The sequence below is a fragment of the Mytilus trossulus genome, chromosome 1 (genome assembly GCF_036588685.1).
Source record: "Mytilus trossulus isolate FHL-02 chromosome 1, PNRI_Mtr1.1.1.hap1, whole genome shotgun sequence".
In the NCBI taxonomy this organism is placed as follows: Eukaryota; Metazoa; Mollusca; class Bivalvia; order Mytilida; family Mytilidae; genus Mytilus; species Mytilus trossulus.
Genome location: NC_086373.1, coordinates 97,740,222 through 97,766,569, shown reverse-complemented (window position 1 = coordinate 97,766,569; position 26,348 = coordinate 97,740,222). Strand labels below are relative to the sequence as shown.

At 31.0% G+C, this 26,348-nt stretch overlaps 1 protein-coding gene across 9 annotated transcripts; it reads left to right on the top strand.

Annotated features, from left to right (window-relative positions):
* The first annotated feature begins 866 nt into the window (after positions 1 to 866).
* LOC134692465 (DNA-binding protein RFX2-like) lies at positions 867 to 23,539 on the top strand. 9 transcript variants are annotated; one of them, XM_063552924.1, is made up of 17 exons: positions 867 to 1,171; positions 2,719 to 2,790; positions 6,896 to 7,004; positions 8,139 to 8,274; positions 10,335 to 10,358; positions 10,979 to 11,066; positions 12,227 to 12,379; positions 16,889 to 17,070; positions 17,235 to 17,351; positions 17,735 to 17,960; positions 18,283 to 18,374; positions 18,662 to 18,816; positions 19,182 to 19,279; positions 19,532 to 19,681; positions 20,233 to 20,441; positions 20,805 to 20,958; positions 21,591 to 23,539. In XM_063552924.1, the coding sequence occupies exons 2-17, from the start codon at positions 2,728 to 2,730 to the stop codon at positions 21,924 to 21,926; spliced, it is 2,292 nt and encodes a 763-aa protein (XP_063408994.1). In that variant the 5' UTR covers positions 867 to 1,171; positions 2,719 to 2,727; the 3' UTR covers positions 21,927 to 23,539. The 9 variants fall into 9 exon arrangements, with proteins under 9 accessions (XP_063408994.1, XP_063408987.1, XP_063409006.1 ...); XM_063552917.1 differs by having other exon boundaries at positions 874 to 1,171; positions 20,805 to 20,967; XM_063552951.1 differs by having other exon boundaries at positions 969 to 1,171; positions 8,139 to 8,232; positions 20,805 to 20,967.
* Positions 23,540 to 26,348: the final 2,809 nt, after the last annotated feature.

Below are 26,348 nucleotides of genomic sequence, written 5' to 3'. Positions count from 1 at the left end.
ACGGAATAATACTTAGTACAATATTGCCTGATGTCATATAAATGATTAACAACCTAACATTGATTTTGAGAGTCATTTTGAGAGTATGCCGCATTGCGACCCCACTGGCCAAACGGGGGCCAAAATGTGGTTCAAGCAGTGGTTTAAAATATCTGATTAGCTGTTTTACATGTTTTAGGGAAAACCTGGTATAATTACTAAATCCCTAGAAAACTAGATTAATAGTGTGCCTCAACCTGTATCACTCAGATTTTAGAGAACAATGATCAATCAGATTTTAGAGAACTGGACATTAGTTTATGTAAAACTAAGCTTATATAAGTTGAAATTATTTACATGAAAATATATTTTCAAATGAAATATAAAAACTCTAAATAAAAAAGGGGGTCCACTCCACGTCTGTTCAGCCCGACGCGGGAGTAATACTAATGGAGAGACGGTCAGTACATTATAATGAGTTTCCCCAAAAGTCATTTTCCTGGTTTCTAATATAAATTAAACGTAAACCATGCCTTTCCATGCTAGAAACAAGACTTTTAATTATATATTATAAGTTAAACAAAAAAAATAAAATATAAAAAAAAATCCAGTTCCCCTGTTGGCCTCATCAAATCGAAAAGCCACGTGCGAATGTAAATATTTCACGTGACCTATGCTAACGGTTTATTTTTAGCTCCAACAAGAAGCTTATAAATTTCAAATGGGTGGAAGCGAAGATTTTCGCTGTTATCTTTTTATTGATATTATTATCTTTGTGTTGTTCTGTAAACACAAAGTAATCTCCTAACATGCCCCAGTTGTTAAGGGACGCAAAAGGTCATCAATAGCATCTCCGCCATTTTAAAATTCATTTTCATATTTTACGCAGTACATGCAACAGGATATTTCTCCGATAAAATAATCCCTCATATTATTTAATTGTGTTTACTTGCAAAAAAAGAAGAACAAAGGGTACTAATTTTGGATAGCTTGTTATAATATATAATTCAAGTTTCAATAGTTCAATTGGATGTTATTGATTCTATAAAAAACAGGATATGAAGAAAATAGTTCAGTTCCTGTGCGGAATAATATTTCCTTTTGCTGACGCGAGGAGTCTGGCAACAGTTGCCGTAGGAATAAACGCCATAGCCACCGTAGCTCTGACGACTGTTACCCACCAACAATTAAGGTGAATTTTCTTTACATCTAATCATATGTAGTTAGAGCGCATCATTTGAAATTATGATACCCTTTAAGATGAAGAGAAATCTCCCCTTTTTGTGTTTTTACACACCCCAGTTACTGTCGTTGTGTAAACAAGTTAAAATGGCGAATCATTAAAAAAAACATTGGTTTGTTTTGTGTATTTTAACTTTTTAAACTTTTGTAATTTCACCTCAAAAGTTATATTTTACTTAGTATAGACTCATAATTGTATTTTTTGGCTAGATATGTAGTAACAAAGACATTTTGGTAATTAATAGCATTCGAAACGTCGATTGGTTCGTATATAGGGCAAATGCCATGGTTGTTGGCCTGATACCAAGGACCAAAAAGAGGGTTGCTTAGTAACAGGATTGAATGCTTAAAAACGTGGTCACAGGTATTAAAAGTGTGATAAATGTATGGAAATTTCTACTTTTATTACAAATACTTAAACTCTTCAGTGTTAACAATGAATATCTTGAGAGGTGGGTGTTTTCTGGCATTGTATTATAAGAGACATGTCCAATCATGTGTCATGTTTAAATTCAATGTATTTATTTTTTCCAACTTGTTTATCTGTTTATTAAGATACAAACATGTATACAGAAATATAGAATTCTATCAATTATCATGATTATGATATTCAAACAAAGAATATGCATTATTATGAATATTGAGGACATTTAAAGTTTTCTTTTTTTAAAATAAATCAAGACAGCCTCATTTATAATATTATAAATAGAATATTATAAATACAAAAATAATTGTTAAACCTACATGTATGTTAACATTGTTAATGATAAATTTTAATTTTAGCATATGAAATGTAAATCAAATTTGTTAAAAATATACTTTGAAGTATTAATGCATTTCAAAAAACAAATATTTCATCAAATAAATTAAAATCAGATATTCCTACGATATTCCTTTTCATATTGGATACAAATTTTATTAAGTCTACTGCAAACACTTTGTAGTCAAAGCGTTTCAACTGAAGTTCTACACAGGGGTCATTATGGAGTAAAGGGGATGGCGTCACTATTGAGGAAAGGGTTAAAGAGATTTTAGAGAACTGGACATTAGGTACTTGATTAATAATGATTTATAAAATCATGTTTATGGTACATGCATTAAACTGTCTTTGGTTAAATAAGTTGTTCAACAATTAATATAGAGAATGTTATAGAATAAATACAGGTACTACTTTATGAGCTATGTACAGGGCATGTTTGCACTTAGATTTTAATTTGACTTTTTCTCTCAAAAAGAAGTTTTCCACTTGGGCTTTAATTTGCAGTAATCCCAAGTCCATAAAATTTTCATTTAATATGAAAATTACCAAAATACTTACCACTTTCTTACAATTATGCTCCTGTTGACCAGACTAAGTATGGGGTTTTACATCTCAATGGGAAGGAGATATACATGTAAACATACAGAGAGATTTGTTGACATTACATTAAAATAAAGTTGAAGCTGTAGTCCTATCCCTACCATATGGTTCACATACAGTTTTCTTTATTTTGATAGGCATGAGACATGGCTACACAGACCTTTGTAACAGATCTGCAGGCCATGAATCCAACAGTAGTTCAATTACAGGTAAGGACCTCTTAACATAATGTTTACCCATGTCACTACCATTTAATGAGGCAGTTAAAATTACCACTTCACAGTCATTCAATTGGTCAAAACACCATTGGTACTGGATTTTTTTTTTTTTTTTTTTCTTCTGATGCAGCCACTTACAAAAGTAAAAAAGCTACAATTTTTTCTATACTCATTCATGTCATTGTATAATCCATATCGTCGCTGTTATGCAAAAACCTCGTATCTAAGGTTTTCATAATTTTACACCAGGCAATAAAAACTGATTTTTTTTTATCGATTATTTAGAATTAAATATTTATGTTCCAATGTATGCAAAAATATCGTATCTTCTAACCAATCAATTACCAAGGCGAGCAAAAATTTCTGCACCTATATTGTATTTTCAAAGCTTTTCATTATTTCTAAGCTATACATAATATATTAGACAAAAAATTGACAAAACTGTACCTGTTATAATCTCAGCTGCTAGTGCCATCTTTTTTTTCTTTTGAGATATGATATTTTCGCACAACAAAATGTCTCACCAATCCGACTACACTTTTTTCGTCACTTGTCAGAATTCGGGTTAATGATTGGTTAGAAGATCAGATATTTTCGCATTCAGTGGAACATACATATTTAATTCTTAATAATCGATAAAAAGATTTCCGCAAAAAATTGAGATACGAGGTTTTTGCATAACAGCGACGATATATAGTTTCTGTAGTATCAATGACAGGGAATGATCAGTTCTGCTTCAGATTACATGTATATGTTTCCTCAATCAATTGCATGCAGTGATACAGGTTGAGGCACACTATTAATCTAGTTTTCTAGGGATTTAGTAATTATACCAGGTTTTCCCTAAAACATGTAAAACAGCTAATCAGATATTTTAAACCACTGCTTGAACCACATTTTGCAGAAAATCCATTGCAAGGAACTTTGTCATGATATGAAAGTTTAGTTTAGTTTAAACATATTGTAACGTTTTCGCTAACCGGTGAGAGAACCTTTCTAACCAACCAAACCAAACCAACCAACAGACCAGACAGACACCAACAACAAACCAAAAGAAATAAATAGGAAATATGAATGCTCAGAATTACTACTGCTACCGCTACTGCATACTGCATATCACACAAATATAGTTTCTAGGTCGGCAAACGGTCTCCTTTTTATGTGTGTGTGTGTAAAACGATGGCATTTTTATATGTATTGTAATTAAGTATCAGATCAGTTTGATGTTCTGAATGTAAACACAAAGTCGCTTCAAATGTATAACAAGTTTTATTCACCAGACATAATATTAATAACAACAGGAACAAGAATGGACAGATATAAATCTCTTAAAGCAGCGATCAATAATTAACAATATTTCGTATAGATTAGACAAACAGAGAATTCTTTAAAACAGCTACACCAAAATCAGCATTCAACAAACACAGATACTATCAGCAACTCTCTATGTAAATACAAGTAAAATACTACGCAAATAAATAAGTCACAATGTTCCTAACCCCTTAACAACAACCCTGACTATTTAAAACAAACGGACACTATTGCCGACTTTACACACCTTTCTCCTATTTAAAGTTAAAATTCATTATCAAACTTTATTCTCTTTAAAACTATTAAATTTCTGCCTCCGTTAAAAACTGGAAACTGGAACAATTAAATGAACTGCATAAATAATTATATTGCATAAATAATGCAATATTCTGGAACTTAAAAGATATTAAAACTTCTGCTTTAGAAAGATAACTGTACCTTGAAATTTATGTGAAAGTAAATAAAGCTGCTAGCCGGCGGCAGGGACAAGCTGGAACTAACGTAAAATACTATAAATCTTACGCTAGTGTTGTTATTTCGCGTGAGAAATATTCCAAATATGGGGTGAAATCAATGACCTAATAAGGAGACTTCCTTATAAGGTACATATCTTTGCACTTAACGTCTGATCAAATGACGTCGATACAGCCCAATAACTACGAAAAGGTGCGCAACGTCGGTGCAAAAATAGTTCATAAGAACTTATTACAATAATCGAAATAAAGCTCTCTTCTAAATAAACTTTACATAAAATACTCTAACATGTGTCCCTAATTTGAAAAACATACAAAATTATAACTACAGCATGTTCAGGACAGTCTACATATTATACGATTTCTAGGGTCACTATATTTATAATAATACTCGTGACTTCCGGTAACAATGAAAGTGAAAGTAACGTACAATTAATCAAAAGATGCCGGTAAGAAAACAGACGTTTCTATCGTTCTGGAACATACAATATTAAAACGATTACACAATATATAGGTAATAATGAAATAGAATACACACATTTACTGCTTTAATAAAATAATACAAAGTACGGTTGGCAGAAATATAGAGAAAACTATGTAGACAATATCAATAAAAACCAAGGCACTGCTATCTGTCAAAAACGTCACAATATTTATTTATAGTGGATTGGGAAACAAGTTTTGCAACTTATATTAATCCCTTTCCACTTTGCGGGTGCGAGTGCTGCCTTGTAGCGGCATTAGCCTACTCTTTTTTGAAATCTACAAGGGTGTCTTTAATGTGCTAGAGATGTGGCTCTCTCTTAACACGGGTCAGCCATTTATCGTCCCTTTCCGACGGACTATCATCGTTTCCTCAAGACCATACTCGCAGATGGTGTGAAGGGAGAGCCGAAAATTGAGTTCCTGAAATTTCCATCCCCAACGGGAATCGAACCAGGAACCTTTGTGTTAGTAGTCCGATGCACTAACCACTACACCACGGCTCTCTATATGATATGAAAGTGTCGACAGCTTTTTTTAATGTTTGTTGATGATAATAGTTTTCACCTCCAGTGTGAGAAAGATTTTTTTTAACCACCAACTGAAGAAGCTACATGTAAACTTATCCCTCAGAATAGCAACCTGATTGGTTATCATATCAATTTAAACTTATTTGCGTCTTATGTTTGCTCTTGTACTTTCAAATTGTGTTTCAAAATTCTTTTTAACTTCCACTGGTATTCAGGGATCTCCATGGCCTGTTTAATGATGGCGCACGCCATCATGCAAGTATCTTGAAGCATCATCAAATGACCTGCACAATCATCAAATGACCTGCAACATCATTTAATTGTCTTCCGCCAACATTCAAAACTGTTATCCTTTTTTATAGCCCAAAGTCATTTTTTTAGCAATATGTAATTGCATAACCCTAAGGCTTTTTTACATTATAATCCAATACAGTTCTAACACCTGAGGGATATCCGGATTAAAATCACTAATCATTTGTACCTGAGCTTGTACAGGTAGATCGGCTATTCATTTATTGAATTATTCAACTAAATTTCAGTAAATACTTATAATAATTTAGATTAAATTAATAATCCAGTTTAGTTAAAAAGAACAGTTTAACAAGTCCACATGCTTTTATTTCGTCTTGCACAATCAGCATCCCCTTTGTAAGAAGTACAAAATTAAACGTAAAAGATTTAATTTATTTCATCGCTAATAAATCAAGTACATGTACTGCTGTAACGATAAGATAGAAGTACTTTAAAATTAAAAAAGTAGAAACTGAAATATTAAACTGAAGAATGGTTAATGACTTCAGGCTTGGCATTTGAATGGTTACAAACAGTAATTAATGAAAATATTGATACTTCTATAAGGAAAATTTAAATATACAAAGAATTGGCATGTTCACCATTCTTTACAAGGAGGAATGAAATACCTTTTGATCACGCTACACTTCATCCATGGAGATCCCTGGGTATTCAATAAATAGAATGTTTCTTTTACCTCAGTTTTCTCATTGTACTGTCTATACCCCTTGTAGAAGATTGGAAAAGTTGTCATTTGTTTAAGATTCCATTGTTTTGGTTGGAGGAAATAGACATTGTATTACCATTCAGAGAAAATTGTCAAAGATAGTAAATTATCAGTCAGCTTTACTTTGCCAGACAGGTTTTCACTATGTCAGATCTTTTAAGATTTTTAGTCAAATTTTGTATAAAAATGTACAAAAAACTTAAATGCTGGCAAATCATGAATATACCATGTTGAAATGACTAGAGAGTATTGGGAATTGTATATTTCTATATGTATTGCAGAGTTCAAAACAGGCACAGCAAATTCAGAATGCAGATTCATCTCAGAAATCTCAGGGTACTACAATTATACAGTCTGCACAAGGTCATCCTCAACAGTTTGTTATAACAAGTAAGTCTATGTAAACTAGCAGCACAGATAAGTGCAGAATGTTCATGATTAAAGTCATAAGAAATGAGTGACTGGTGAAAAATAATGTTTATCCAATTCTTGAACCAATGCATGTATATATCATAAACTTAGTCCTCTGTGCTCGATTTTATCATTTTTTACGCAAATCTATCGTATAATCGTCAATTTTTTTTCTCTCTGTTATGATTTAACAAATATTGCTACTCATTAAATGCTGTGTTTTGAAGCCGAAGTTTACTGATTGTCCCTTACAGTAAATAATCAACAAAAAGCATGGGTATCAGTCTTCAAGATGAACTTTTCAATCTACAGGCCCAGAGCTTGATTTATAAATTTTTTTAGTTAGATTCTGTTGGCCTGTAGATATGATTTTTACAGGCCTGAGGGCAATTTTACAAGCCTGGGCTGCCATTCAGCGCAAAGACTGGGGTATTTAGCATGTGTTTAACATATACAATCAGGTAATTGTTTATGTTAATGACAGATTCATGCGTATTGCTATCACCAGATTTTTACGAGGAGGGTCACGCTTAGGTCACTATGCATACAGAAAATATGTCAGTGAATTGCTTCCTGGCAGCAAGCAATTAAAAATAAGTAAACTTCTAAATGTGGACAAATTAAAGAATTTTCCTCAGAAAAAAGTATATGTTCATAAGTTGTATAATGAAACTATCCATTTAGTTTTTAAAAAACATGCATATTTTTTTTAATTTGAGGTTTTTGGATTGTTTATATTTAAAATAAAAAAAAATCTCAATAAAGACCATAAAATAAGTCATCCCAGTTAACCATAATAAAAGTCCTGTGTTTTAAGACATTTCATAGTTGTGGTATAAAGGATGCAATGTACATAATGAATAAAAAGCAGGGTTCTCATTAAGTTGCATACAATCATCATGGATGTCCTTAAGATTAGATATATGGTTGGTCTCATACCAATTCAATTTTTGAGAAAAAGCAGTTTTTTTGTCTTGAAATCTAATTGATTTTGAAATGGATCTCTTTGTATAAAAAAGTCAATTTGAGAGGCAAATTCAGCACAAAATGAATTGTTCAGACTGTCCAAATGCAAATGAAGTGTTTTGATAATAATATATTTATACATTTTAGCATCAGCTGTCCAGGAAGCTTTAGAGAACCAGCATGGACATGAAAATGTAACGTTACAACAAGGTGGACCAACTGTTTATTCCACCCAAGTACAGTATGTAGATGATCCAAGTCTCTACTCAACCAACGGGCAAATGTACGAATACTATAGATGTGGCAGTGCAGTGTTTTTTGTTGTGGCTTTCCATTTATTTTGCACAGTTGCTCATAGGCTTTTTGAATTGCATGATTTAAAAAAAAACGTTTCCTTAAAACTGATCAAACAGAATTAATTATAATGTTGTCAATAGAACAACACAATAGTATATAAAGATAAAATCAAGAAAATCTTACTATTTTTCATAAAACTACCAGTATCTAAACCAACAAATGTGCATTTTAAAATTTACTTGACAAGAAAAGTCTCTAACAAGAAACAGAAAATTTAAAGTGAAAGTAACAATATTTGAAATTTTCAATTAGTACTAAAATATTAAATGTCAGCTAGGCTAGCAGTATTTTTTAGTAATTTAAGCTTTTGAAAGTATTTATTTAAATTTCTTATCTTAAAATAAAAAAAACAAAATAAATACTTTGTATTCCCACAGCATAAGAAAATTGATAAATCACTTTTCTGTATCAGTCTTGTACATTTCTTGTACCATTTAAACTCATTGAAATCAATTTTAAAGGTAACTTCTTGATTAACAGAAATATAAAATCCCTGTTTTTCATTATTTCCAAATGGCTAAATTTTCAAGAGCTATTGTTGAATAATTATTTATTTTATAGAAGTATTGCAGTCAAACCTGTATTATTCAGTCACTCAATGGAAGTGTTTCAAGTGACTGCCCAAGAAATGCGGGCTTTTTAATAAGGTTCCAATTTTTTTTTTGAATTCCTACTTGCCCTATTCCTGGATCATGGCAAAATGCTTTAGTGTCATCAATCAATTAATCTTTCTTGCAAACAAACAAATAAATTAAAGAATCATTGTTGCAAAATGAATGAAAACTTTAGCAATATATTGATATTCAAGGAGAAATAAGTAGGGTGAAAATGTTTTTAATGGAAACTTAAAGATGTAGAATTCACTTCTTGCGGTTCTCAGTTGCAAATAGATTACAATTCTCATTTTGGCCTCCATACTTTACCCATCTATTTTCTGTCATAATTTTATTGGGAGTTAAAACATTAAAATGATCATTGTTAAAAGCCGAAATGATGCTTTTCAGCTTGATTAGGTGACATGAATTTTTTTTCTAGAAAATGTTTGGGAGGGTTTGAAAGTGACTGTTAAGACAGGTTTGACTATCTATTATCAGAAAAAAGTTCTGTCCTAGCTTTAAAAGATTTATAATATGTTCAATTTGTCTGTTGTAATGATTTGAACCTCACTTTCTTAATCCTTCATACAAAATATGAGCCCTGGAATTTGTCAACATGAGTAAACTTATTGCACAGTTAATGTAAACATAGGATTTTGATGCTTTTATTTTTATTATTTTGTTTTTTTCTGCAACATAAGATTGATAATCATGCACTTTGTTCTAAATATTTTTGACCTGATGTGTTTGTTTTCCTCACAATTAACCTGTTCCTATACATTTTGTTGTAACCTCTTTAAGCATATTTCAAAAATGTTGTATCTTATTTATTTTCAGTTCACTACATTCCTTATTTTGTTTTTCTTTTGATATTTCCTTACTAGAAATTTTAAATGTACTCATTTTGTATAAGTGTAGTAATGCATGTTTTGATGTACTTTTTAATCTGCAAATATTTATTCAGCTGTATAGGATTATAAATTAGACAATAGGTACTTCAGGTGAAATTGACATATCTTATTATTTTGAGTAGTTGTTTTAGGTGCATGATTTCAGATGATTTTATCTTTACATACATGTTCAACATTTGTTTCATCTTTCAGTTAATGTTTGTTTAAATTCTCATCTAAGTTTATTATTTTGCATTGATCACATCGAGTCCTGATGATACGTACATTTGCCTGGTATGTTGGGAAATTACTAAGTATAGAAGAATTATTATTTATTATGTGATATTATATGAATACTTCAACTCTTTAATTATGCCGAATTAGGACTGATTCATAAATTTTTCAAACTATAAGCTTAATGCTTGACACATGATAAGTAAAATTAACATGACACAATTCATATATCCTTTCCTAACATTCTGTTGTACTTTATTGTACAGAATGCAATCACCAGAACCTCAGTGGTAATTATTGGAATGATTTTTAAACTAACAATTGAAGTCAGTTGTTTGAAGTTGTGTGCACTAACACATTTATTATGGGTATCAAACCTTTCACAAATGAGTTCACATCCATCTGAATTTATGGAGTTTGTTCTGGTTACTGAACACATTCACATTTATTTCTGTGCTCAATTCACATTTGTTTCATGCATTTCACATCCAATCATTTAGACATTAAAATGTTAGCAGGTGTAATGAAATAAACAATACTAGAATGGCAGTTATATTAATTGGACATCAAATAAAACAGCATATTCGTTGTATGTTACTTAAAACCAACTGCACTGTGTTATCTTTCATGGTACTGATACAGAGTTAACATGGCCCTTTTGGAGAATAAAAGGACTTTTTTTTTGTATTTTATAGAGTTTACAGTAAATAAATACCTTTTACGGTTAAAGTTTCAGTCCTTGACAACTGTATCAATTACATGGAACTTTATGATTGTATGGGTCAATGTTTGGTACACAACTTTCAGAATAGATTTAGATGATAATTTGAAAATTCTCTTAAGCATCAAGCAGGGTCCCTAGTAGACTTTTGAACATGTTTTACTATATGCTCTAAATGATATATTTTAGGCAGGGTACAACTTTTCAAACAGAATATGGACAAACAATGTACACACCGGTATCTGGTACTTACTACCAGACAGCTTCTGGTACACAGGTAAGATTAATTCACAAAATTGTGAACTAAAGCAATGTCATTGCAATGAGAAAATATTTTGTTCTATTATCCTCAGATTATTATGAAGAAAATTGCAGTATGATGGAGAGAAAAAACCTACTTTATGAAAAATTACATTATTTATCAACATGGTAATTTGCAACGATTTATTTTTATGCCCCACCCACAATAGAACAGGGGCAATATATTTTCTGATCTGTTCCTCTTTCTGTTTTTGTCCAGCAGTCTTGCCTCAAAATAAAAGTTTTTGGTAAAAATAGTTTTTTAATCAACTTTAAACTTAGAACCCATGTCCCTATGATGTGATCTTTCTTATTTTAATGTTAAATCAGAGGTTTGACCCCAATGCTACCGTCCACTTAACATAGAGCATCTGATTTTATGGACACATTCTTGGAAAGAGAGATCAAGCTGTTTTTATGTGGTAGAATATTGGTCAGAAACGTCAATAATATATTCTACATTTCATACTTGACAACATTGGTGAAGTTTTGTGACTTGACAGGGAAGAAGAGTCCTACTTTACTGGAATATGCCTAAATTTCCTACTGATAAACATTGCAAACACAAGTTATCTTTCTTTGTCTATTGCCCGAATGAAAGTGAAAACAATTGTAGATATTTATTTTTTGTTGTGAATTTTCTTTTATAAAAACAAATAAAACGGTTTAAATGGCGTAAGTTAATAAAATAAAGACATATTTTGTTGATAGTAAATATCAAGATTATCCACTTGTGCCACAATTGCCTGGGAAGCCATTGCCTGAGATAAACTTCATTCAGGGTGGCTATTGGTAAAAGGGCTAACTCACAGCAATTTTCAAAAAACAATATGGATTCAATATTATTTGTTAGTTTCCTCTTTCCACTGCTCATCACATAACTTCTATGAATGTTCGTCATAAAGCTTTCATACTATGAAGTTGATAAGATGTTTTTGATCATGGTTTTGAAATGGGTATATTGTCAGTATGATTTGACAATTTTTTCACAAGTTTTGGGACTTAAACATACTTTGATTGATTCAATAAAACAGGAACGCACTGTGACAAGATTTAAATCCTCATTCATACAGAATAGAGGAAACTTAGGCATAGCAATCTTATATTTCATGCTTACATTGTTGATAATTTATGTAGGTAGCTACAGGATTAACACAATTGGGTACTATGCAAGGACAAATTTTACAACACCAGACAGGTACATACCTGATACAGGGAGGGACAATGGACGGAGAAGGTACCCCACTTACTACCACTACCAGGGCATCACCAGCCACAGTAAGTGCTACGGTAAAGGAATTCATAATAAAAGCATGTTCTGTTTAGATAGACTGTTGTTTTGCTTTTAATGTTTGTATGGTATGACAGTATAGGATACCCTGTATATATGTACATTCAATGAATTTCCAAGTGGTCAACTTGCATGCTTTTATCATGATCCTTTATTGTAATATGTTAAGTAATTTGTACAATATGCTAAGTGTTGTTAACAACCAAAAGTCATGTGTTGCAGTCAATAGAGTTATTTTATTCATTGCATGATTTTTGTCTGACTAAGTGTTTATTTTAATACTAACTGATGTAAAGAAAAAACACAACTGTTATGTTGCTGGAAGCTATCTAGGTGTAGAGACTATAATTGCATTCTCCATGTTTGTTTTAAGTCCAACAATTACTTCATTCACAGTTTTCTGAGCTACTACTGTACAGAAAGACATCATAGTCGTCAGCCTGATACTACATATTAAGCCAGTAGCTTGGTAGTTATTGCAGCAATTACTTAAATGTTTTAGTTCCTTTCAGATTTGTCAGATACCATTTTCCTTTTTCTGAAACTTCAGGAATTATTGCATGATTTTATAATTGCGATTTTTGAAGGCTGAACAAAAATTGGACATTAATATTTGCGATTACAGGAAAAGCTTCATGCGTACTATGTGTCACATATCAGAATGCAATTTCAGAGTATTGCAATATTCACCCAGTCACATTAGTCTCATTGAGTTTAAGTGTTACAGCTAATATTCTAAAGCATGTAGAGCAAGACTTAAGTTAGCTTGCTTGTTTTGTTTTTATACGACCGCAAATTTTGAAAAAAATTTCGTCGTATATTGCTATCACGTTGGCGTCGTCGTCGTCGTCGTCGTCGTCCGAATACTTTTAGTTTTCGCACTCTAACTTTAGTAAAAGTGAATAGAAATCTATGAAATTTTAACACAAGGTTTATGACCATAAAAGGAAGGCTGGTATTGATTTTGGGAGTTTTGGTCCCAACATTTTAGGAATTAGGGGCCAAAAAGGGCCCAAATAAGCATTTTCTTGGTTTTCGCACTATAACTTTAGTTTAAGTTAATAGAAATCTATGAAATTTTGACACAAGGTTTATGACCACAAAAGAAAGGTTGGGATTGATTTTGGGAGTTTTGGTATCAATAGTTTAGGAATTAGGGGCCAAAAAAGGGCCCAAATAAGCATTATGCTTGGTTTTCACACAATAACTTTAGTTAAAGTAAATAGAAATCAATGAAATTTAAACACAATGTTTATGACCACAAAAGGAAGATTGGTTTTGATTTTGGGAGTTTCGGTCCCAACAGTTTAGGAATTAGGGGCCAAAAAGGGACCCAAATAAGCATTTTTCTTGGTTTTCGCACCATAGCGTTAGTATAAGTAAGTAGAAATCTATGAAATTTAAACACAAGGTTTATGACTATAAAAAGGAAGGTTGGTATTGATTTTGGGAGTTTTGGTCCCAACAGTTAAAAAGGGGCCCAAAGGGTCCAAAAATTAAACTTTTTTTGATTTCATCAAAATTGAATAATTGGGGTTCTTTAATATGCCGAATCTAACTGTGTATGTATATTCTTAATTTTTGGTCCCGTTTTCAAATTGGTCTACATTAAGGTCCAAAGGGTCCAAAATTAAATTTAGTTTGATTTTAACAAAAATTGAAACCTTGGGGTTCTTTGATATGCTGAATCTAAAAATGTACTTAGATTTTTGATTATTGGCCCAGTTTTCAAGTTGGCCCAAATCGAGGTCCAAAATTAAACATTGTTTGATTTCATCAAAAATTGAATAATTGGGGTTCTTTGATATACCAAATCTAACTGTGTATGTAGATTCTTAATTTTTGGTCCAGTTTTATATTGGTCTAAATTAAAGTGCAAAGGGTCCAAAATTAAACTAAGTTTGATTTTAACAAAAATTAAATTCTTGGTCCTCTTTGATATGCTGAATCTAAACATGTACTTAGATTTTTGATTATGGGCCCAGTTTTCAAGTTGGTCCAAATCAGGATCTAAAATGATTATATTAAGTATTGTGCAATAGCAAGTCTTTTCAATTGCACAGTATTGTGCAATGGCAAGAAATATCTAATTTCACAATATTGTGAAATAGCAAATTTTTTTTTAATTAAGAGTTATCTTTCTTTGTCCAGTATAGTAAGCAAGAAATATCTGCAAGATTTTTTTTAATTGGAGTTATCTTTCTTTGTCCAGAATCAACTTAAATCTTTGTTATATACAATATACAATGTATATTCACTTTTTACTACCAACTGATAAATTTAAATAATCTTTACCATTCATTGATAACAAGCAGTTTTTTTACATCTTAATATTTTATGATGTATTTAAATGAGTAGTAATTGTTGCAAACTCCATTAGAATATTTTAATTGAAATTAGTTTTGGAATAAGGGAAAGGGGGATGTGATTTAAAAATTGGGTTCAATTTTTCTCATTTGAAATTTCATAAATAAAAAGAAAATTTCTTCAAACATTTTTTGAGAGGATTAATATTCAACAGCATAGTGAATTGCTCTAAGAGAAAACAAAAATTTTAAGTTCATTTGAATACATTCATTCTGTGTCAGAAACCTATGCTGTGTCAACTATTTAATCACAATCCAAATTTAGAGCGGAATCCAGCCTGAATGTTGTGTCCATACTTGCCCCAAACGTTCAGGGTTCAACCTCTGCGGTCGTATAAAGCTACGCCCTGCGGAGCATCTGGTTATATTGTATAATCATTAGGATAACACTCAACTAAATTCAAATATTATATATACAGGTTAAACTATGCCTATGTATATATTGTTTAAAGATGTCAATCTTATTTACAAAGCTTGTATAAACAATCATACAAGCAAAAAAAGCAAGCCAACTAAAGTTTTGCTTAACATGCATTTGGAAATTAGCTGTAATGGAAGATACTTGATAGGTTCTAATGTTTTTGAAAATTCTATTTATTTTATGAGGGAGCATTGAACAGTCAGGGGCATTACTTAAACAAGTAACATTAAAATAACTTATACAATTAATGTTGAAAATGAGGCTATTTTAAATATAACTTATAAAAGTAACTTTTCTGAATAATATTTTTATAGGTGTCCAATAATACAGATTTTACTAACTTTCACAAATTTTCACAGTCATCTGGTTATTTTTCCCATGAAATATAAAATCTAATTCTTCTGAAACACTAATTAACTTTTTGATGCACTTAGCTTTAATACCGAAGCTTCTTGGTCAAAGATTGGTCTCTTGGGACTATTAAATTGTCATTTTCCTCCAAAATCTTGAAGGTAGACTAATATAAATAGATAGATACTTGAGAATTAATTAAGACTTGAAGTTATTTATAATTTGTAATCAAAATCAATCACATGTTCCTAAAATCAGTGTAATTACTAATTTTTTTCAAAAATGTATAAAATAACTTATTCAAGTCATATTTTTGTCATTATGTTTTAAATTAACCCTTTATTTCTATACTCCTCTGAAATCGAATAAATTCTTTGTTTTATGATATAAAGTAATGTAAAAATTCATGAAAACTACATTTAGTCTATGTTTCTATTAAAAATTAAAATAACTCTATTAAGTAATTTTATTATTTTTAGAGACCAAAATTACTTATATAAGTAACTTAAAAAAATAACTTGTTTAATTAACGCCCCTGACTGTTGAACTGGTTAAACAAAGTTGTCTTTATCATTGCTATTACACACAATTAACTATGGCATAAGGGTTTACTTGTTCAATAGAGACAGAATAAATATGACTGAATCAGTGTTTGAGCAGTTCAATGTTGATTTCATGCTATGTAAATGATTTATAAATTTTTAAATAATATTGCATAGAGTGGGGAACGGCCCACAGCCAAACAGTGTTTGTGCATGAACTTGAACTTGAAAAGGCTTTGATGGAACCTTATCATACATACAATTGTTGTTTCCTGTGACTAAATGAAGGTCAAGTTTGATTTTCACACTTCACTTTTATCTTTCTTGAGATGTAGTTTGAGTAGTAAAAAGTGATATAAGCTTGGTTTATATGGCCTCTTTAATTTATGAACTCATAAAAAAAAATCCTGTTTGGGGGTGCAGATTTACAAATATCATTTCATGCAGAAAACCAGTTTACTGTTTATCTGACGGTCTCTTGTTAACTGCATGAGGCTGTTTAAGAAAATGAATCTAATGTGTTATAATCTTAGGGCTAATAGAAGTAGAAATATAATGCACAAAATCTTTTATCACTCTTGCAAAAAAAAAATCCTTGCACTTATTTAATATAAAACAAATTATAAGACCATTGCCATCTACTTGAAAAGAATTAATTTCTTTCATTTTTACTTTAAAATTTTATGTGTTGTTTGCTTCTGGGATTTTTTTACGTTCAGAGTTTAAAGAAATAGGTATTAATATGGTTTGGCCTTATGCTTCCTTTGTTTATAAATATTTCCAATAAAATAATTTGTTTTATGAATATGAAAATTTTCTATACTACAGGTTCAGTGGTTGATAGACAATTATGAGACAGCAGAGGGTGTAAGTCTGCCCCGGAGTACATTATATAATCATTACCTTCGTCATTGTCAAGAGCAGAATTTAGACCCAATGAATCCAGCGTCCTTTGGTAAACTGATAAGATCTGTATTTCTTGGTCTGAGAACAAGACGTTTAGGAACAAGGTAAAATTCAACAGAGTTAGCAATTAAAATGCCTTCAATAAATGTAGTAAAATTAGTAAGTGAACTTAGCAAAATAGAGTAAATGTTTTAGATTTTAGATATTAGAAATGAATCATTAAATGATCTTCAACTTTTCATATAACAGTAAATGGTTTATCTTTCAGAGGAAATTCCAAGTACCATTACTATGGTATTAGAATAAAGGCCAGTTCACCTCTAAATCAATTTACAGATGACCAAACAATGGCAATGAGACAACAACCCATGTATCAGGGTAAAAAGTAAGTAAATATTTAGTGCGTCTGTCCATTCATTCATCCTGTGTACATGACCATCCAATTATAAAGAGTTTTAGCCCTTAGAAATCTTCATTATATGGCAAAAAAAACCTCAATAACGATACCTGGTGTATAATTAGTACACCAGTTGAGCATTCAGTCTATGTAAGACTCATATGTCTATAATTATTCTTTTAAAATAAAAATTACTCTGACAAACCAAAACAATTTCAGAAGTCATCTAAAAATTAAAATATATTTCTGTGGATTAGAGTAGTTTCTTCCTGATATGTTGATATAACAATCTAATCCATTTTAAAGAGCTTTATTTTTATGTCAGATTTTACTTAAGAAGTTATTCTATTATTTTACTACTACATTTATAGATTCCGTCCCCCCAACAAGTCAGATGAAGACAGTTATGACAGTGCCCAACATGGACCAGTAGATGCTGCAACAGCTCAACAGCAACAACACCAACAGTTTCTTGGAGATGCTTCTGGAGCCTTACCTAACTTTGGAACAATAGACACAACAAAAATACCCTTACCAGATGGTGTTACCCTGGACCATATTAAAGCCTTTGAAAAAATGCATAAAGAACATGCTGAGGTAAACATGCTATGCAGTTGAATTGTATATTTATCAAAGTTTAAAGCTATAAATGATTTCATTGAAATGGGAAAAATTTGTAATTTCACTGTTTCTATATTGATAAAACAACATAAATGGCTTATAAATATGAAGTAGCTCACAATTCTAGCATGTGCTGTACTGTTATGTTCAGTCAATGATACCATATCATTATATTTAAACTACAAAATTGGATTTCTACAAATGTGTATATGTAGGGACATTTTTGATTCCATATACAGTCACTGTAGGAATTTTTTGGAAGAAAATAAAGAACTAATCATGATTTGTCTTTTTGTAGGCAATAGTGGATGTAGTGGTCAATTTACAGTTTTCATTGATTGAAGCTTTATGGCAAGGATTTTGGAGAAATACACCTCCTGATCAGATGATGTAAGTATTATAGATATATGGCAGTTTATTGGACTCAGTTAGCCCACTTTTTGTCTTTTAATCTGTGTATGTATAAAATCTAAGCCACTAGTCTTGCAAGAGTAACATGCATATAGCTTTGAAATTGTCGATTGACCTCTTTTAGCAATATAAGGAAAATGTTGATTTTCTGCACTTTTGTTAAAATTGTTTTATATGGGCATGTTTAATATTTAATATTGGTTTGAATATTTTTATTAGTTATTTAATTAATACATGCTTTATAAAAGAATGTTTCTCAATTTCAGAGCAGATAATGATTATGAAAAGAGATTGCCAAGGGAAAAATTATATGCTGTTAGTTCATATGAACCACTTCAAGAATATGTTAGAAAGGCAGATTATGCTTTTTATCAAGCCTTAGTAGAAGTTCTTATACCTGATGTGCTGAGGCCAATACCAAGTAAGTTCAAGATATTTGCCATAAATTTCCCTGTAGAATATATTTTGTTTTATTGAGAAAATACAGTTGTTACTCCTTATTTAAGTGGATAAAAAAACCATGTTAAATTGAAAATATAAATTACCATGAAGTCAGCTGAATGGAGCTAATTGTGAACTTATATCCAAAAATTTAGTGTACAGCTCACGTTTTGATGTTCTTTGGAAAAGTTACTTGAAATTGTTAAAAATATGAATTTTCTTGAATGAGGGCACTAGTAATAAGTAATAACTAGTGTTCTGTATTGTAATAAAAAAGAAAGGAAGCTGCTTATGAATAAAACAATAACAATTTTGAATATTGATATAAATGTTTGATTTTTGCAGGTTCTCTTACTCAAGCCATCAGAAATTTTGCAAAAAGTTTAGAAAATTGGTTGAAGGGTGCAATGACTGGTGTTCCTGATAAAATGTACAAAGCAAAGGTACGGATTATTATTTTGGAATTGTTTTCACTGTTATCAGGAGTATATTATCATACAGTTAGTTATACAATCTATTTTATTCACTTCTTGAATATTTAATTTTTTTATTTAACATTCATTTAAATTAGATGCTATTAGAAAATGAAATGTAGAAGAAAGGTCTCCAAATGAAGTTTCTCATTTAAAGAAAAATCTGGATGGCTATAAAGCAAATGCTTAATGTTGTTAAAAGATGAAACATTTGTTTTCCAGGCAGGAGCAGTTAGTGCTTTTGCTCAAACATTAAGGAGATACACATCATTAAATCATCTGGCACAGGCAGCTAGGGCAGTATTACAGAACACATCACAGATAAACCAAATGTTAACTGACCTCAATAGAGTGGACTTTGCTAATGTTCAAGTAAGTAATTTTACAGAATGGAATAGAGGATTGGTGTTAATCAACATTTTAATAGAAGGGGAATGTAATGCACATATTTCCTATGCACTATTGTTTATTCAAGGGAGGTAATATAATTTCTGGGGAGATAATTATTGAATGTTCTTTTAAATGAATATTCATGTCCGATTGTTACTAGTTATGATGATGTCTTATCATAATCTTACCTCACAGTTTTAAATCCTGAGAATCAATAATCACTCAACTTTCCATGGCTTATCATTGCTGTTAGATAAAGGAAAAACGCAAAAAAAGCATCTTTAATTGCAAAAAAATACCAGATTGAGAAATTCTTGTTACGTACAAGAAAATGTCAAAAAAATATCATACTCCAACTTTATTGAAACCCATTTTTATCACGTCTATCTATCTCCCCATACAAATCTTACTTCCATGAAAAGACAATTTAGCAAGACATAAGAAATATTTCTTTTATTGTATAACCTAATCTACTTGTGTGATGTTTTCTAGTGGAAACCTAATAAATATTCATTATTGATCTATCAATACAGGAACAAGCATCATGGGTATGCCAGTGTGAAGACACAGTTGTTCAACAGTTGCAAGAAGATTTCAAACAGACATTAGAAAGACAAAACTCTTTAGAACAATGGGCTGTATGGCTAGAAAGTGTTGTAAACAAAGTGCTCAAACCACATGAAAACACAGATAACTTTCCTAAAGCTGCAAGACAGTTTTTGTTAAAATGGTCCTTTTATAGGTGAGATTTAATTCTAGAACTAATTTTAAAAAAATAGTTGTTTAACTATATAATTTTGCTTTAAATTGGAAAATGTTAAGCAATAAACTATATCAGAGTATCTCTTTTTCATAGTTATGTCTTTAAAATTACCTTATTTTCGTTTTCCCATTGAATTGGGCTAGAGGGATGTACTGTAGTTTTTATCTCGCCTGTGACATGCCAGACAAGTATTACTATATGGCGAGGCATAAACTATCTGTTCTCTGTATGATCTCAGTTGAAAAGTAGGATATCTTGCCTTAAAAATTTCACACAGCAATGAAATAATCTTGAATTTAATCTTTAACTTATTTTCATACGTTTGTGTGTTTATTTGAACAGCTCAATGGTGATCAGAGACCTGACCTTACGTAGTGCAGCAAGTTTTGGATCCTTTCACCTGATTAGATTACTATATGATGAGTACATGTTTTATTTGGTGGAACATAAAGTAGCAGCAGCCACAGGAGAAACCCCTATAGCTGTTATGGGAGAGGTCAGACAGGTTTGTTATAATACTCATCTGTTTTACAGATGATCTTCTTTTGTTTCATGTTAATCAAATCATGAAAGCAATAGATCTGTAAGCAAAACATCAAAATGTATAACATTTCAGAATGATAGTCTATAGATTATTTTAAGTCTTGATGATTATAAAACTCTTGTTATCAAGAAAACAAAAATGAAATAAAGTGATATATTAAAAGAGTCATGTAGCTGTACATTGTTTTAGAATTCATAGCTGTGTTTGTCATAGCTGTGAGAAAAAGGAAGATTTTATATATAATCCTGGTACCTTTGATAACTAATTACTATGTTATAAGAATGATCTATTTAATAATAATGTATGTATTTATATTTCAGTTAATTTTAACTGTAGATTCATTTGAATATTTTCGTAGATTTAGAAAAACTTATTATTAGATACCAGATTTCACTTTTATCTGCACACAAGCAAGTAAACATTTGTAATTTGTCTATCATTTAAATGCATGATTCACCTGTTCCGATGAAACCCATGAAAATTAGTACCTGAAGAATAATGATGAATCTACAGTAACTTGGGAAATCTTGATTAAACTATATAGGAAGATTTATTTGATAAAAATGTATTTATTTATATTTCAGTTCATTGACCTTAGTAGTGCTGTTATGTTAGGAACATTAGAATCTGATTCTGTGCCTTCACCTGTTATAAACAAAGCTCCAGCCAGTAAACCAACAGTTACCAGAGATCATACTGGTCAGGAACATACAACTACACTTATGGTTCTGACTTCAAATTCAGGTTCACACAATGTCAATGGAAATGTGATATCTACAGCCTCTAATCCGACAACAGTGACAGTCAGAGCAGCTACCGCCCAAAATTCTGTCCCAGGGGCAAAAACAATTGTTGTTATGCCAGTTTCCAATGCAGTTGGATCTGGTGATGCAAGTGCCAAAAGACTGAAAGTTGAATAAGCTAGTCGTATCAAGGACAAGGATCTTTGATCATATCTCATGTGTATATATTTTTTCATATGCATAAACAATGTTGCTAGTGTTATAAGATTTGTGATATTCAGACATTTTAGTAGTGTTTTCTTAGCATTAAGATTGTTGTGTTACTATTTTATCTTTTTTTAAACAATGAAAATCAATGGTTTTTACAATGAAATTTATTCTTGTATGATTGAAATAATTTAGCTAGCTTGATTTCCTTTTATTTTTATTGTTTGTTAGATAAATAGTTACTTCCCCTTCACATTCCAGAAAATATACCAATCCAAAATGAAATCTCCAAAGTTTTCTCATATTCCCAAGTCGTACAGGTTTTAAATATCCAGTTTTCTGCATGCAGCATGGTTTCTTTATTTTTTTCTTATTTGCTGTTGATTTCTATTTAAACCAGTAAGATGATACAGGCTATGAACAAGAACAAACAATGAACACAGATTGTTCTTAACCATTGTCTTTTACTGACTACTAGAAGAAATATTAAATATAGTTTAGACAATTAAAAAATCAATAATTTTCAGATGATACTCAACTTTTTAATCTTACCATCTTCATTTATAATGATGGTGAACATACTGCATCGCAGACAAGTTGTCTGGGTTAAAACATTTATATTTTTTCACTGCCTGTTTTGATTTTGCCATTACTTGCTTTCATTTCATTTTGTCATTCAAGGTGCTGTTTTTAACAAATAATCATTTTATACATATTTTTGGCATTTACTTACAAGAAAAAAACATGTTTGGCATGCTAAGACATGAACATGAAATTTGTATACCAGCAACCTTTCTACATGCATCAGACTTAAGTATACGAGATTTAAGATTGTACGCCTTAGAAACAAGCTAAAGACTTGTGTTACATTGATACAAGTCTGAGTTAAGTAAACACAAGACTTGTATACTTTTAAGAAGTTTTTGTTACAACATTTTCTAACTGTACTAAAATCTATGATTAATTGATCAGTGTTTCTGTACCATAGTCTAATCAAATGTTGATCATTCAAGAATAAGTATCAAATTGTGATATATTTTTTAATACATCAAAATCAAACAACTGTTTATTCTCAACAGTGTTTTTAGTTTAGATCTATGAAACATTAAACATGCTGTATACAGCAATGTGAGAATATTGCAGGTAACTGTTCAAAAGAATGCTACTACCATCTGATTCTTAAAATAAATAACAGTATTATCATATATTATTAATGTTATCTTTTTAAAAACATTTTTGACATTTTACCAGTTTTCTGCATATTCTTATTTTCAGAATAAAATGTTACTTTTTATGTATTTTTTTAAATATCAATTGTTAAAATGAATGTTCTTATTTTCTTTGTATGTTTGCCTTAGATAACATTATTTATATCATTATTAATGTACAATACAATTGTAAATAGTAGCCAAGCAGACATTTGCTATTATTTATTGTGTAATTTATTATTTTTTTGGCACATTGTGTTCATAAGGTGGCCATAAAAAAGACTGCTGTCACATTTTGCAAACAACAGATGACAAATTTTATTTTGGATAATTAAACATAGAAAAATGTCATTCAGAATAAAGGTTACTGATAAATTTAATTGTCTTCGTTTCTTTAGGATTTAAAACTTAGGCCATTGTGGACCATCGTTATAGAAAACAAATATGTCATAAACAATAACATTATGCACAAAAAACAAAATGTATGCAGTAGCTTTACAGTAGTTACAGAAACCAGAGATATTATAAAAAAGACAATAGGAAAACTACCCTCATTTTTGTCGAGCCTACAACTTTTGTTGCAGAAAGCTCGACTTGGCTAACTTTTTAAAAGCTTTATATTTTAGAAGGCATAAGACCTGGATGCTTCATACTTTGTATATAGATGTCTCATGCTACGAAGTTTCCGTCAGTCACATGTCCAATGTCCTTGACCTCATTTTCATGGTTCAGTGACCACTTGAAAAAAAGTTAAGATTTTTTTGTAATGTTGAATTGTCTCTTAATATAAGTAATAGGATTATTATATTTGGTATGTGCAAACCTTGCAAGGTCCTCATGCCCGTCAAGACAGTTTTCACTTGACCTGGACCTCATTCCATGTATCAGTGAACAAAGTTTTGGTGGTCAAGTCCATATCTCAGATACTATAAGCAATAGGGCTAGTATATTCGGTGTATGGAAGGACTGTAAGATGTACATGTCTAGCGGGAAGATGTCATCTGACCTTGACCTCATTTTCATGTTAGCGTGGTCAAAGTTAAGTTTTTGAGTTTTAGTTTTTTTATCTAATACTAGATGCCATAGGTCGACATTATGTTTATTATTAACTATATTTGGTGTATGGAAATATTTTATGATCTATATGTCGGTCGCGCAGGTTTTATTTGACCTCGACCTTGTTTTCACGGTTCATTGCTCATTGTTAAGTTTTTGTGTTTTGGTCTATTTTTCTTAAACTATAAGTAATAGGTCAACTATATTTGCTGTAAGGAAGCATTGTTAGCTGTACATGTCTGACTGGCATGGTTTATCTGACCTTGACCTCATTTTCATGGTTCATTGGTCTTTGTTTAGTTATCTTGGTTAATGTAAAGTTTATGTGACCGTGTTTAATAAAGATTTATACTTAGGACTATCAACATAATATCAATGATTAGTAAAGAAGGGGACATTTCAGCGTGTGCACTCTTGTCTTTGTTTTAGTTCAGGTTTTAACCAAAATGGTAAGTAAGGCTTGAGGTACTGGCATCTCATAATTTTGCACACACTTCGAGACCAAAAAATCATTTTTCAATTTTTTGTTTTGCTGCAACCAAATGTTATGAAACTTGTGCAAAAAGCTTAATACCACACTGCACAGATCAAGCTCGAATTTTGGTGGCATCACTTTAACTGATTTAGAGTTATGCACCTTTATAAATTGAAAAATTGGTTCTTTTCTTTTCTGTTCCCCAACTTAAGTTTGACTCGACAAATAGTCATGAAACTTGTACACAATGCTTATCACCACAAAATTCAAGAATTTGGGAAGTGAAACTTTAGCATTCATGTGTGATGTCTCTTTAATGTTTGTTATATGATGGACACATCATCTGTCTACATGGTGTATCATAGACACATCTACATCCCTGTCAGACCACAGCATCTATGCTTTTGATACTAACATCAATTAATCAAATTTATTTGGTCTGGAATGATTACATAGTAAAAATGTCTGGCAGAATAATCAATTCATCTCATTGTGACCTCATTTTAAATGTTCATTGATCAATATTTAGTTTTTATAAATATATCTCTGATGATATTAGCAATAAGCCCCATTTATTTAATGTACCATATGATTGTTAGAAGTATATGTCTGTCTAGCTGATGACTTGACCTTCATCTTATTTAAATGAATACTGTTATAAATGTTTATAATGAAATCATCCAATTGAAAACATTGCTTCTCAAATTTCTTCATGAAATGTTTCCAATATCAATCAATATAGTCTTTTTCTTATCACGATGACCTTGGAGTTTGTTCTAGGCACCAACTCCTAGAGGAAAAATATATACTGTATTGTGTTGTCTAGAGATGCCTGATGAATGACAACACTTACTGTGTTAAATGATGTATAGACTATAGTAAACATGGCTTCCTTGTAAAAGATATTATTAATGCTTAACAGTCTCTTACAAGTATTGTATTCAGACATGTTGTCACTACACACACCATTATACCTGGACATCTGAATATACCCCTCTCAAATAGGAAACATGTTAAAATGACTCCAATAAACAAAAGATTATATGTAAAGGTTTGCTATCGGACAGTTTGAGAGGTAAGTTTTCCATTCTTTTTGAAAGATTAGAACTAATGTTTTCCAAAGGCATTGACCTCATCACCCAACTGCTTTAAGAAATCATAACCACAACAGTAGATTACATTCTTAAATGTAAAGTGATGGATGTAGCGATGTTAGCCACTAAATTTATACACAAAACTACAGTTCATTATTATGTACTTACGTGTCTATGTAAGAATGATATCTTAAAAATATTGGTTAAATCTTAAGAATAGATACTTCTTGTAAGCATGTCAATAGTTGACAATTTGCTAGGTGATTTGGTCTGGTCTTAATTGAAAGGCACAGAATGGACAACACAGTCTGTGGGGTTTTCAGTTTTTGTTATTCCGATGATATAAGATGTGGAAGCTTTATACCTTGATTTTAAAATTTCTATAGAAATATTGATGCCTTATATACCGGTAATGACATTTACTTCTGTCATATGTACATTGTCCTTGACCTCATTTTGATGGGTCATTTACTGCTTGAAAAACTATTTTGTTTGTCATGGGAATTTCTCATTTTAATGTTACAAGTAATAGGATAATAAAATATTTGGTACATGGGAT

Excerpts from the sequence above, each read along its gene's own strand:
- LOC134692465 (XM_063552917.1), top strand. The coding sequence starts at position 2,728 with ATGGCTACACAGACCTTTGTAACAGATCTGCAGGCCATGAATCCAACA. Across the intron at positions 7,005-8,138 it reads TCAACAGTTTGTTATAACAA|CATCAGCTGTCCAGGAAGCT; the intron begins GTAAGTCTATGT and ends TATACATTTTAG. Across the intron at positions 10,359-10,978 it reads CAATCACCAGAACCTCAGTG|GCAGGGTACAACTTTTCAAA; the intron begins GTAATTATTGGA and ends GATATATTTTAG.